This window comes from Pangasianodon hypophthalmus, chromosome 22, assembly GCF_027358585.1.
Source record: "Pangasianodon hypophthalmus isolate fPanHyp1 chromosome 22, fPanHyp1.pri, whole genome shotgun sequence".
NCBI lineage: Eukaryota > Metazoa > Chordata > Actinopteri > Siluriformes > Pangasiidae > Pangasianodon > Pangasianodon hypophthalmus.
The window spans coordinates 18,735,692-18,748,714 of NC_069731.1; the positions used below are offsets into that span (position 1 = coordinate 18,735,692).

The window sequence follows — 13,023 nt, forward strand, 5'->3', positions numbered from 1 at the left end:
CCTTCTCTCTCTCTCTCTCTCTCTTTCCCCCTTTTCCTTAATCCTTTCGGTGTAGAGAAGAGGAGACCAACCTCCAACGCCAGAGGCAGCATTTTTCGGCCACACGCATCTACTTCTGTGCGAGCCACGACTAAAAGACTATAATTAAAAGGGAAACGTTACAAATAACCCCAAAATAACAAACTGATGTCATGGGACACTCAGAAATAAGGGTTCCTAACTGTGCTTTTCGTTCTCGCTTGTTTTGTAACTTCAGTATGTATATTTTACCTGGAAACCTTTAAAACTCGACCTTAAGGACCCAGAACCCAACGAGAGGTACACTACATACACTTTAAAAGACACAAAGCCCAAAACGTGTACCCTTGGTTGTACAGTTTGATAACTTTATTTCTGAGACTGTACGGCTTATAGCCTCTCTAAGGCATTTCCAGTATTGTCGTAATCTTTCCATTTTATGTAAATATTTGGGTTTTTTTGGTTGGGTGATTATGGGAGGGGTAGAATATTACGATATTACCTGCGTACTGCTGGTGGTCACTGGCTCCGACAGTTGGACAGTGTAGGATTTTAGGCTGATTTTCTAACCAGCACTCAGCACTTTGATTCACAGCCAATAAATAAACTCTAAACACTGCAATCAACAGGCAAGTATGAGGAAATTCTTGTGAGACTCCCAAATTAATCACCCTGATTTCCAGAGTCCACACACGGAGATGTCGGGGAATTAATGAATGGAATTATTCATAACTTGTATATCTCAGACTGTTCTTAATACACAATGTTTTTGTAAGGATGAAGTAACAGTTTTGCTCCAGGCCACTAATTATGAAGCACTGCAAATGAGGTTAAGTAAGCTCCTCTGCCTAATTACTCTATGTCTTACACAGTAAACCGCGGTGTGGTTAGAAAAAAACAAAACCTCTTCAATAGACTGGCCAATTACAGCATGGGGTTTATTGCAGGGTACAGTGACCAAATGAAAGGCATCTGATCGACATATAGTCTTCATTATTCTACAGTGAATATCTTTAGTAGCATTATTTGAGTGATAAAATGGCTCCACATAAAAAGGAAAATTAGAAGTCATTTTAAAAAAAAGGCAAAATTGTTTGATTCACATATTTGACATATTTCACTATTTCACTAATAATTCTGTTTAATGTGTTGCACATTACAAATAAAATTAGGCCTGAGAGTTATCACTTAGGATTTTGTACACAGTTACACAGCAGCAATGTGTTTTGCAAATTTTACAAGGTTGCAAAATAATCTTGATGCCAATAATAATGTAAAACAAATTATATAAGAACTAATTTTTGAATATTATGAAATATTAGGAAAACTCTAAAATGGCTGTCAGTTTGAACGTAGAAGCGTACATATGTCAAGTTTCACTTAAAGACACAAAGCACAGAGAAAAGACCTAAGGTTAAGGATATATTTTAATGCAAACACTGTCTCATACTGTAAATAACAGGAAGACCTGATGTTCAACAAATAGTAAACTTATTAAAATAAAATCTAATGAGGCTTTAAGATAAAGCTCACTGGAATGTGATAAAAACAAATTCTTACAGGCATCGTTTGATCAAATAGCTGTCAATAAACTGATCGAAGACAGAGGCAGTGTGTGAGTGCACAGAACGAAATGTGACTCGGAGTGCTTGCTGTCAGTGTGCTACAGCTCTGAAAGTGGCATTCTGACGTTATGACAGACAATTACTGTGGACTTGATCTTTTTGTGAGCGCTCAGATCCATTCCACATGCACTCGTGATGAACTGTCTCTGTGCAGGGTGCAGGCCATGGGAAACGTCTAAGAGGTCCCCAAAGTTTCTTCTCGAGGATGCTCAGAGAGGCATGTGACTCTGAACTTTCGTCTCTTGAATATCTGTAATTAGTCCTGCGCTCAGGGGGTCTTCATGATTCTTCATACTCATGTGAAGAACAAAAATGACAGTCATTTATACGTAGGTTTTACAATTTAAAATAAAATCACTGTCTATAATATGAACACAGAGAAATATCTGATAAACAAAAAAATAAAGTCAATAAAATTATTTGGTTAAATATACAGTATGAGTACTTATTCACAGGACATAATATTAAATTTAACTTTTAACTTAACATTCAATTCAATACATTAAAGGCTACATTACAGTTTCTATACGATCCATAAGTTTATACGATCCATAATTTTATACCGTCTCAAAAACAAAGATACTTTTCCTCGTCACTGGGGTGGCACCATCATTTTACCTTATGTTTCTTTTAGAATAAATCTTTAAAGGGTCATCAGTGGTCCTTAAAGTCCAATTTGTACTGTAAATTATTTAATTATTTATAACCATATAAAGATACATAGTAAAAGGTATGTACTAAAAGGTAAAACCATATAAAGATAAATTCAAAAGGTGTACCTCACCCAAACAAGAAAAAGTTTAGTTTATTACCTTTATTTCTGAGAGTGTAAATTGAACAATGATTATTTATTAAATAAATTAAATTATGGACATATTCAGCGTTAGTTACTGTCCACAAAATACATCCATTGTTGCACTGACTAAGGAATACAATTTATGTCTATATGCAGTAAAGTAAATTAAGCATCCCTGAAAAGATTTATGAAAGAATTTATAAAAATGTCTGTGTTAAAACAGTGTAATGATTACATTTCTTTTGGGTTTGAATGTGTTTTATAATGAATTTTTGTTCTATTATTCTATTTGGCACTGGAGTGATAGATATTCCATTTTAATATATCTATCACACCTGCTGGTCAGGCATGGGGAAGTCGATCACGTCCCTTAACTGATTTCTATGAAGCAAGCTTGTCAGTGCAACTTATCAAAGTATTGGACACGTAGCAAGGGTGTGATACTCCTGTGCTTCGCCCATAATGGGAATGCAGTCACTAAATCACTGGAGGACAGCACATGGGCTGAAGTGGTCCTAAACCTTAAATTTTGGGCAAGCTGGTCCAAATCAGCACTCTGGTGCACCTCTGGGAGTAATGCTTAAGTGGCTATGCTCTCAGGGGAGCGGGTAGTTTTTCCAAAGTTAAACTGTAGCTCATGACCTTACATACTGCAAAGAAGTGAAGCAATCGATATCCTAAGGCTAGCTGCAGAAGAGAAAGTTGTTTATTTGCATGGAGTGTTAAAAATATGAAATGTAATTTGACAAATAGCAGGTCATTTATCAACCTAGGAGAGAGGAAGGAAGCAGGCTGCTAAATGGAGCATGTTTACATTGATATTGTTTATACACATTTTTTAAGTACACCTCAAAATTTGTCTGAAAAATATAAACAGAGTATATAAGATGTTATAAGTGTATATAAATATATATATATATATATATATATATATATATATATATATATATATATATATATAGGTAGAAATGTAGAAATGATGTTTCGTTAGGAAGTAAGAGGTATTGCTGATGCTGTTCATACCTTATGTCTCCGCAGTCTGTCCGCACTGCGCCTGACCTCATTTTCATGGTGGGTCTCCCAAACCAGAGCGGCTTCCTCTTCCCCAGAAAGCCAGCAGAGTTATAGGCAAAGGGATGTTGGGGGCCCAAGTGAAAGTCAGCTGGAATGAAAACAGAGTGAGTCACATCTTGTCCTGATCCCAATACACACGACACAGAGGGACTTGAGTGTGTTTAGTTACATGCTGATGACATGTAAGAACACCGATCGTACCGCATATGTTTAATACTAATCAGAAAAATGTTTGAGAATAGAACAGAAAGCACATATACGGTATTTCGCCCAAATATTTCAAATGCTACAGACTAATTAAATGTATTGTGGCAGCCACTACATATCTGCATTCTGATTTTAAAAAGTAGTTTTTGTTATTATGAAACCACAGAAATCAGTCATAAATGATTAAAGAATACTAATGTTCATACCAGAAAAGGGATATGTGATTTGTCCTGTCATGTCTCTACCATCTGTTATTTTCTTCTTGGCATCTTTTGAGGCTTTCCAGTTGATTAAGAACTGCCTAGACAACTCAGATATCTCCTTCCCATCAAGTTCCTCTATATATTAGAAATAAATATAGTCTATGAGTATTGTTATAAAAAGACACATGGATGATCTTTAGATATCACATACAGGCAACAACAAAAGTCAGGTTAAGAGAACTCTGAAGTCTGAAATGCTTTCAGAACAATACAATACTGTTAAATGTTTAGACAATAAAAAAATAAATAACACAAACTACATACTCCATCAGTGCATAAACAAATAGTGATTTTGAGGTTCTATGCTCTTACCCAGCATTTTGCAAACAGTTATTAGTCTGTCTCTGTATTTGGGTTTATGACAGACAGGATTTCCACGCAAATCCATTCGATGCAGTTGAGGCCACTGGCTAAACACCGTCTCCAATTCCTGAAAGGAGAACACTAAGTTTATGTTTTTTTTATCGTCTCCAATTTAGCAAAATGTTAAACTCCAGGTAAGATTTAATTCAGGTGGAGAAAGCAACAAATCTGCGAAATAAAATCTGATTCCCAAAATCAGCATGTTCAAAAAACCTTTAGTTAGCAGCTTTAGTTAATTATGAAAATAAAGGTGTAAACAAGACACCGACTTGCTTTAATAAATACTGTCACTCGGACTAACAAGTTCCCTGGGGCAGTAGCCCTCAAGCACGTTGCCCACGGAGTATGTTTATCTAAAGACACATTAATCCAACGTGGAAATATGAATACTCTCTGGACACACTCTGATTGTTCCTTGCCTTCCTGTCTCAACCAAAGTGCTTCCACTTTTCAGTCCGCATGCAATCAAGTCTAGCGGGACCCCAGCGAGCGGCGCGCTCTCTGGCTTTGATAAATGATCGTGTCAGGGCCGTCACTCAGAGGGCTTGGCTGGGAACTGCCCAGCACCAAATTGCTCTCCCATGCCATATGAGTGCTGAATGCACCCCTGACTCGGGTCTTCTTCCAGATCCACACTGTACTAATGATGGCCAGTTATGAACCTGTATTTGACCAGCACTTCGATTCCCCATCCGCACCCGTCTGGCCACGCGCCACTAACAGCCTCTGCAGATTCCCATTTGTCACTCGGCTGACTGCTTGTCATAATCTCTTTTAAAAATCCATAATGTTTCCTCTGAATTCCCACTGAACTGTGCAAAGCAGGAATCGATCCTTTGGGCCCTGTCTATTCTGAATCAATACTGGCCAAAGGGTTGTATAAATTAAAGGAGATATCTGCTAAACATGAAAGCTTCCTTTGACACGTGTATCACAATTATCTCAAGTGCTGCCTCCGAGGCCTGGCCTGAAGTTACTGCACAGCTATACTACAAGGTTTTTTGCTTTCATTCCACATTTCTATCAGCCTGTATACACCAAATGGTCTCAAAAATGGCTCCTCTAAAAAAAAAATTAGGTTACATTTCATCCTTACTAGGGCCTCTTACAAGAGGAAACTAAATTTACAAAGTTTTCTCTCATACAAACCTAGAGTTAGAGTGTCAAATGTGTGATGTGGAATAAAATAAGTCTAGTGAGGAAGGAGGAAAACTTGCGCTTGTTTAAGTTGTCAGCAAAGGTGGTCCCTGGAGACCTAGCTCACTGATTTGTTGAATAATTTGTACCCTGTGTAAGTCTGTAGACTGGGAACTGCTGAGAGGATTTGCAGGATTAGTTTTTAGTACCCCATTTAGTATCATTTCACACGCAATAGTGCATATTACTATCAAATAAACAATAAAAAAGTGTAATAAATAGAGTCTTATTGAGTCTTTGGCATGTAATGCAAGATTTTTTATTAAATGAGTGCATTCTGTTCTGTCAGTTTAGAAATAAGCATGAAATATGAAAAAAAATAAAAAATGAAACGCAGTGTTACCTGTATGTCCTCTAGCTGGTTGTCTGCAGCATATAAATGTGTCAGTTTGTTAAGAACAGCCAGATCCTGTATCTCATCAATGTTGTTGTTGTTAATATTCAAAACACATAACGACTCCTGCAAAGAACATGAAGTTAGAATGAATGATATTAAACTTGAAAATAGCTTCTCAAGTAAAGAATAAGTGAAGTACTACTACATGGGAGGCTTTCTGGAGGAAAATCTGCTGCATCTACCCTCGCAGCAATTATGTTCATTATCAAAATAAACAAAATTGGTATATTTGCAGTTTGTTTACTGAAGACCAAGGCTGTAAACAGTTTCCGTTAAAGTGAGTGGCCACAGAGAACTCTTTTACTATCATTACACAAAAACGGCTTTAATACGAATCTGGCCCGTGTGTTGGCTTCGGTTTTGCTTTTTACCCATCTGCAAAAAAAGTCATATATGTGTATACACACACACACACACACACACACACACACAAAGAAAGGTTCTCATATTCCCAGTATCCTTAACACAGAAGGAGAGTCCAGGTCTCCAGTGTGTGGGCAGCGTTCAGCCTTGAGCTTCTCACCGACAGGCTGTGGACAGTACGAGGGTCAAAGAGCAGCTTCTCTCCTGGTGGGAGTCTCTGGCCTTCGATGTGCAGCTCCTTCAGCTCTCTCAATTGCTCCAAACCCTCGACCAGCGTAATGCTGTTGCCCCCCAGAAACCTGACAAAAAATAAACAGCTGATCATTGGTTAACTGGAAATAACGCTACACAGACTCTCCGTGCATTTTAGTATGAATGCACAGTGTATGATTTATCACAAATTTACTCAAAAAGATTTATATTTAACGTTTCTCCTCACTGTATAATATAGAAGGTTTAGGCAATACACTTACAATTTGGAGAGCTTCTGCAAACATGACAAGTTCTCTATGTGAGTGATTTTGTTGTTCTGCATGTACAAGTGCGTGAGATTGGAAGCAAAATTCAGGTTGCAGATGTGTGTAATTTGATTATCATACAAGTAGAGAACTGTGAGGTTTCTGCACATGGAAAGGTCATCCTGTGAGAAGGCATGAGACAGAAAATTAAATGAAAAAAAAAAAAAACGCCTCATTCGTGAAATCAGAACAAACTGAATTATTTAGAGAACACGTAGTAACTTACGATATCATCGATGTTCCTGTTTGAAAAGTTGAGATGTGTTAATTTCTTGAGAAAATGTTGGATGGAGAAATTTCTTTTGGTTTTAAGGCGATTGTTAGATCTGGCAATCAGATCTACAGTCAAGCGAACCATGGCAGCTGGGAGTTTTAGTGGGTTTCTGAAAAAATAAGGTGGTTATGAGATAATGAGCAAAATGTGGATTAAGAGAAGACTGAAATCTAAAAATATATTTTACTTGTGGTTAGAATAAACATTGGTTATTATATTATTTGGTTCATTATTTAAAAAAAAAACAACACAATCATTAATTTATGTAGTAACATTACTTATTACACAATTACTATTATACTTATATAATCAACATCATCGTATGTTGACCCTGGGATCACTGTCAGGCTAAAAAGCAGCTGAAAGGCCAAAGGTGAATTAAACACTTGCTCTAAATGTGACCTGACCTAACATTATACAGAAGGCAGCTCTATACACTATATAAAGAAAAACTAGCTCAATTCCCTTGAGGTTTGCATTATTTATCTCTGTGACCCTGAGGCATCTGCCTGCTGTGTCTTTTTCACTGTGTGTAGGTGAGAAAAGCTGTAAAAAAAAAAAAAAAAGACCAAAATTCTTTGCACAAACTTCCAAAGTGACTCTTCAGCAAAGGGTCAAGAGCTGCTCTGTCTGTAGAATGTGATTTGTCAAGGCAGAGAAAGAGGTGGATAATATATCCATCACAGGGTGACAGCATGTCTCTGCTACACTTGATCTTAGAGTATGAGGTTATAAAGAGATGCCCTGTGAAATCAGTAGAAATGGTTCCTCATGGGACTCACTGATGAAACCCTTGAGGGAAGAGATAGAGAATTTAGCTAACTTAGCTAACATTAGTCTATCCCTAACGCAAAAATATTACGATTTAGAAATAAAAAGAGATGAAACTGCCAGGTTATCTATCTACAAGAGCTAAAAGAGGATTACCTCGATCTTTAATTCGCCGTTTGTATAAGCAGAACGTTTACAGCCCTTAATAATAACAACACAAATCCTTTAGGAGTTAGCTCATTTTCACCCAGAGCGAACCGCGTTGTTTACGGAAGTGAGAGCTGCTGTTGCCATGGATACGCAACACCAAGCGAGGCTTCAGCAGAATCTCATTCACACTGCACACGATTAATACATATTAAAAATATTCACGCATAATTGTATAATATGATCATTATAATTAATTTTTCACATGATTCATTTATTTTCACATGATTCTATTTCACATGTGATTTTTTCCCCTACACGATTCATTTATTTTCAAATGTATTTTCTTTTCCAAACGATTCATTTATTTTCAAATGATTCACTTATTCACATGGGATTTTCCTCCACATGATTCATTTTATTTTTCACTCGATTCATTTAATTTCACATGATTCATTTTCATCTGATCCCCCCACATGCCATTTATTTTCACATGCAATTTTTTTTTCACAAAATGAATTTATTTCCACATGATTCACTCGTTTTCATATGATTCATTTTTTCACATGTGATTTTTTTCCACGATTCATTTATTTTCACATCATTAATTTTTTTCACATGTATGATGATTTTCTCACCTGAATCATTCTTTTTCCACGTGATCACATTGTTCACATAATGTCATGTGTTTACTCAGGTTCACATGAGCAATTTCAGGGCAGATCAAGGTGATTACACATTGCTCACATACTCACATGTGAAATACATACAATCATGTGTAATGTATGTGATTGTTTTTCCCATAACTGAAAGTAATAGCACTTTTCATTTATGTTAAAATATCAGTTAGATGAAAGGTCACATTATTTATACTTGCTTTTAAGTTTTTGAGCTTTAGATTAAACCTGCTCAATTAGACTTCATCACTATGACGTCCCTAAAAAATAATGCTAAACTCACATGACTGTGTGTCTCCAGACCCAGATACAGATACAGATTAAAATCTGCTTACACACTTAATATTTCACAACAGAGTAACCAATGCACATGCAGCGTATTTCATCCAAAACACCAACACATCATCAGGAATATCAAGCAATGTCTGATTTCTTAGAGTTGTTATGACTAAATACATTAAGGTAACAGGATCTATAACAAACATAAATGTTCACAAGGAAAATGTGGATGGATTGCACGGTTGGGCAGAAATGAATTGATTCAGTGCATTAGATTATTGCTTCAGTCAATATTAGAGGTATGAAAACAAACCATTTCCTGTACATTTAAAGTCTCATTATTTCAGCACATGCGCTTACATAGATGGCCATTACAAAGTATTTGGGTGAATTATAAGAGGTAAATTATTCCCCAAAAATATTATGGCTGTTTTACATGTTGGTTTTCATGTGAAATCAGGCAGTGTTTATTTTTAGAATGACTGAGTTTTCATTTCAGACTGAGACCTCGGTTTCAGGGCGCGCAGTCTGTACACCTGAAGCTAATGATATATAGCAGTGGGGAAGGATTTGAATACAACTGTCACAAAAGTGGGGAAAAACAAGCGAGACGTGCCTTAGAACAGAAATGCAAGTTTTTATGAAGGAGAAAACACTACACTGAGTCAAACAGTTACACAAACTGAAAGTTGAAGAACAGAAAAACTTACAAAATTTAAAAACCCTCTCACTACCCACTCTTTTCTTTCACCCTCCCTTTTTTGTCATAAGGTTTTCTATCTTTCATTCATTCTTTATTCCACTTTTTCTCTCACCCTTTTCCCTTTCTTATGAGCTCTCTCGCCTTCTTTATCTTTTTCTTCTTTCTGTATTCTACTTTTCCTATTTCTTTTTATTTCTATCTAGTTTTCCCTCCATTTTCCCCCCTCTTGTCCTTCTTTATATATTTGTCATTTTTAATCAAACTTCATTTCATTTTCTTCCCTTCTCCCTCTTTCCCCATTTTCTCTCTGTTTATTTCTCTCTCTTTCCCATCTCTTTTTCTATCATGTTCTCCCTTTTTAATTTTCTTTCTTTCATACTTTGCCTCCTTCTTTATTCCACTCTTTCTTATTTTTTCTTTCTTGTTTTGCCTCTAATTTTCCATCTTTATTCACCCTCTATCTTTCTTATGAACTCTTCTTCATTTTTTATTTCTCTTTTTGTCAGTCTTTCTATCATTCTTCATTTCATTTATTTCTCTTCTTTCCCTATTTTCTCCCTGTTTATTTCTCTCTCACACACACACATCTCCCACTCTGTTCTCTTTCGCTCGGTCTTTTTCTTCATACTCCTCTCTCTCATTTTCCTGTCTTTTGTACTTTCTCTTTATTTATTCCTTTCCTTTCTGTCATTTCCCGCTATTTTTCCATCTTTATTCACCCTCTATTCCCTGTCTGTCTTTTAGTTTTTGTCTACCTTTATTTCTCTTTTTGTGTGTTCTTTAGAAATATTTATTTCTTTTACTTTCCTTCTCTTCTTCTCCCATCCTCTCTCCCTCACTCACATCTCCTACTCTTTCTTCTCTCTTGTCTTTTTTCCATACTTTGCCACTTTCTTTATTCCACTCTTTATAAATTCTTATTCTCTTTCTTGTTTTGCCTCTAATTTATCTTCTTAATTTTGAGCTCTTCCTCCTTTTTATTTCTGTCACGTCTTTATCAATCTTTACTTCATTTCCTTTTCTTCTCCCTTCTGTCTCTCCCTCTCCATCTCATCCCCCACTCTTTTCTCCTTCACTCTACCTTTTTTCTTCATATTCTTCCATGTCTCCTCCTTCTTTCATATTTTGTGTCTTTTTTAAACATACTCTGTATTTGTCTTTCTGTCATTTCTTTTCTTCTATTATTCTATCTTTATTCACCCTCTCTCCTTTGAACTCTTCCTTCTTCTATTTCTCCTTTTATTCTTTAACTGTTTTATTTCACTTAGTTTTCCCCCCATTTTCTCACTGTTCATTTCTCCCTCCCTTTCTCTCTCTTCTTTTACTCTCCCTTGTTCTTCATACTCTTTCCTCACTTATTCTTTCTTTATCCTACTATTTACTGTATGTCTTTTTCTTTCCCTCCATTTTTCTGCCTTTATTTGCCCTCTACCCCTTTCTTTTCAGCTCTTCCTCCATCTCCATTTCTCCTTAAGACTGTTCTTATCAAACTTTATTTCGTTTACTTTCCTTCTCTCTTTCCTCACTTCCCCCTTTTTATTTCTCTCTTTCTCTCTGCCTTACTCGTCTCATTCATGCTACCTTTTCCTTCATACTCTTTCTTGTCTCATCTTCTGACTTCATCTCTCCTTCTATTATTCAGTAATAATTCCCATTTCACGTTTCTTCTTTTTTCCTCTTCATTTATATTCTTTCCCCACTTTTTTTCTCTCCTCTCTCTCTTTTTCTTCATACTCTTTCCTCTTCCTCATTTTTTTCTTTATTCCACTCATTCCATTTCTTGTTCTCTCATTCAGCTTCTCTCCATCTCCCTTTTGTTTTGCACTTTTCCAATTTCTTTTTGTCGGTTTTGTCCATTCTTTATCAATCCTTGTTTCATTTACTTCCCTTCTCCCTCTCTTTCCTCATTTTCTCCCTGTTTATTTCTCCATCTTCCCCATTTCTCTCTCTCTCTCTCTGTCTGTGTTGTAGTAAGCTCAGATTGCATTCTGTAATAAAGCGTATCATTCCTAATGGTAGCGTGGGGGAGTGGATGCAGTGACCTGTGTGTTGTTATATAACGTTGGGGAATGAGCTTCCTGAGCCTGAGTGACTCGCCACCATTTATGTATGCAGAACGCTTGGCTGGGAGGAAATGGAGCTCCTCGGCTGGCCGCAGTTCTCCCCCCTCTCTTTTCAGGCTGTCCTCCAGGGCAGCCAGCATGTTTCAGCCCCTTTACAACCAACGCTGGCTGAGAATATTCTGAGCTCCAAAGTAAACATCGGTGCTACCAAATATCTGAGGACCTACACAGGGTCATTTGTCCTAAAGGCCCCTGTCTAATAGGAACCTGGTGATATATAGCCATACTTAATTAGTTATACTTATCACCCTGATGTCCTTTCTGAGTTGCTTTTTAAATAGGCATTTCCCCCTGCCTATTTATTATTATTACGTTTTCTTTGAATTCCACAAATGAAGTAGAATTCCACTGTAATTTAAGGAGGCCTCATTAATACAAAGCATGCCATAAATGCGGCTAATATAGGCCACTCTGCGGATGTCCATTTGTAAAACGTAAAATGTAATACACTTTGCTCTGGGTTCCTCTTCATTTGAATTCTTTCTTTTTTTCTCTAAGTGAAGCATAAAAATACTCATGTGGTGATGATCACAAGCCTCATTTGTGATTCTAATGTGGAATTAGCATTAGCACGATTATTTTCAGTGACTGATTTGGATTAATTTTTAAAAAGTATATTAGGTAATATATCAAACAAAGTCTTGTCGTAGATGTTTTTTTTTAAAACTAGAAACGCACATTGCCTAATCACGATGTGCAGTGGTGTAAAGTTTCAGAACAATTTGTAAGCTATGAAGCTGTCTGTACTCTCTGTTACACCTTTGATCAGGTATAATTTAGTTAGTTTCTGATCTTTGATGTGATTCATGGTGAACACGTAACACTAATTCCCTTCTCTCTATGAACCCTTTAAACTGAAATTGTATTAGGCACAATTTAACAGCTACGAGTGTGATGTTATGCGGTGATAAAGATCTCGGAAATAGTTACATTATTATTTGGCAGTATAAATAATTGTGTTATATATTGATTTATTTATTGATTATTGAAAACGCATCCTTTGAAAATATGCCAACAAGTTCATCAGGTGAAAATCAGAAAAATGTGTGTTTCTACTTATTTTGATAAATTGATGAAGCCTGAGTAAAACTTTTAGTTCCATTATTTAAAAAATATTATAGTATTTTATAATAATATAGTATTTAATACTCATTATTCTTTGTAACCGTATATATAAATTTTTTATCAGGATAGCAGCAGGATGTAAGAAAAACATAGTAAGTTGTAT

The 13,023-nt window shown here is 36.2% G+C and overlaps 1 protein-coding gene across 2 annotated transcripts; it reads right to left on the bottom strand.

The window, feature by feature from the left end:
- Nucleotides 1-663: 663 nt before the first annotated feature.
- On the bottom strand, nucleotides 664-8,141 carry ppp1r42 (protein phosphatase 1, regulatory subunit 42). 2 transcript variants are annotated; one of them, XM_034298212.2, is made up of 9 exons: nucleotides 8,023-8,141; nucleotides 7,048-7,204; nucleotides 6,777-6,943; nucleotides 6,464-6,602; nucleotides 5,887-6,003; nucleotides 4,296-4,413; nucleotides 3,927-4,058; nucleotides 3,463-3,601; nucleotides 664-1,930 (listed from the first exon to the last, which is right to left on the bottom strand). In XM_034298212.2, exons 2-9 carry the CDS (start codon nucleotides 7,177-7,179, stop codon nucleotides 1,912-1,914), a joined length of 963 nt encoding a protein of 320 aa, XP_034154103.1. In that variant the 5' UTR covers nucleotides 7,180-7,204; nucleotides 8,023-8,141; the 3' UTR covers nucleotides 664-1,911. The 2 variants fall into 2 exon arrangements, with proteins under 2 accessions (XP_034154103.1, XP_026793973.2); XM_026938172.3 differs by having other exon boundaries at nucleotides 664-1,937.
- Between the last annotated feature and the right edge of the window lie 4,882 nt (nucleotides 8,142-13,023).

Coding starts and splice junctions, on each gene's coding strand:
- ppp1r42 (XM_026938172.3), bottom strand. CDS start 7,179: ATGGTTCGCTTGACTGTAGATCTGATTGCCAGATCTAACAATCGCCTT. Junction 6,603..6,776: donor TTGCAGAAGCTCTCCAAATT/GTAAGTGTATTG, acceptor ATTTTTTGTCAG/GTTTCTGGGGGGCAACAGCA. Junction 1,938..3,462: donor ACAGACTGCGGAGACATAAG/GTATGAACAGCA, acceptor TCTTCACATGAG/TATGAAGAATCATGAAGACC.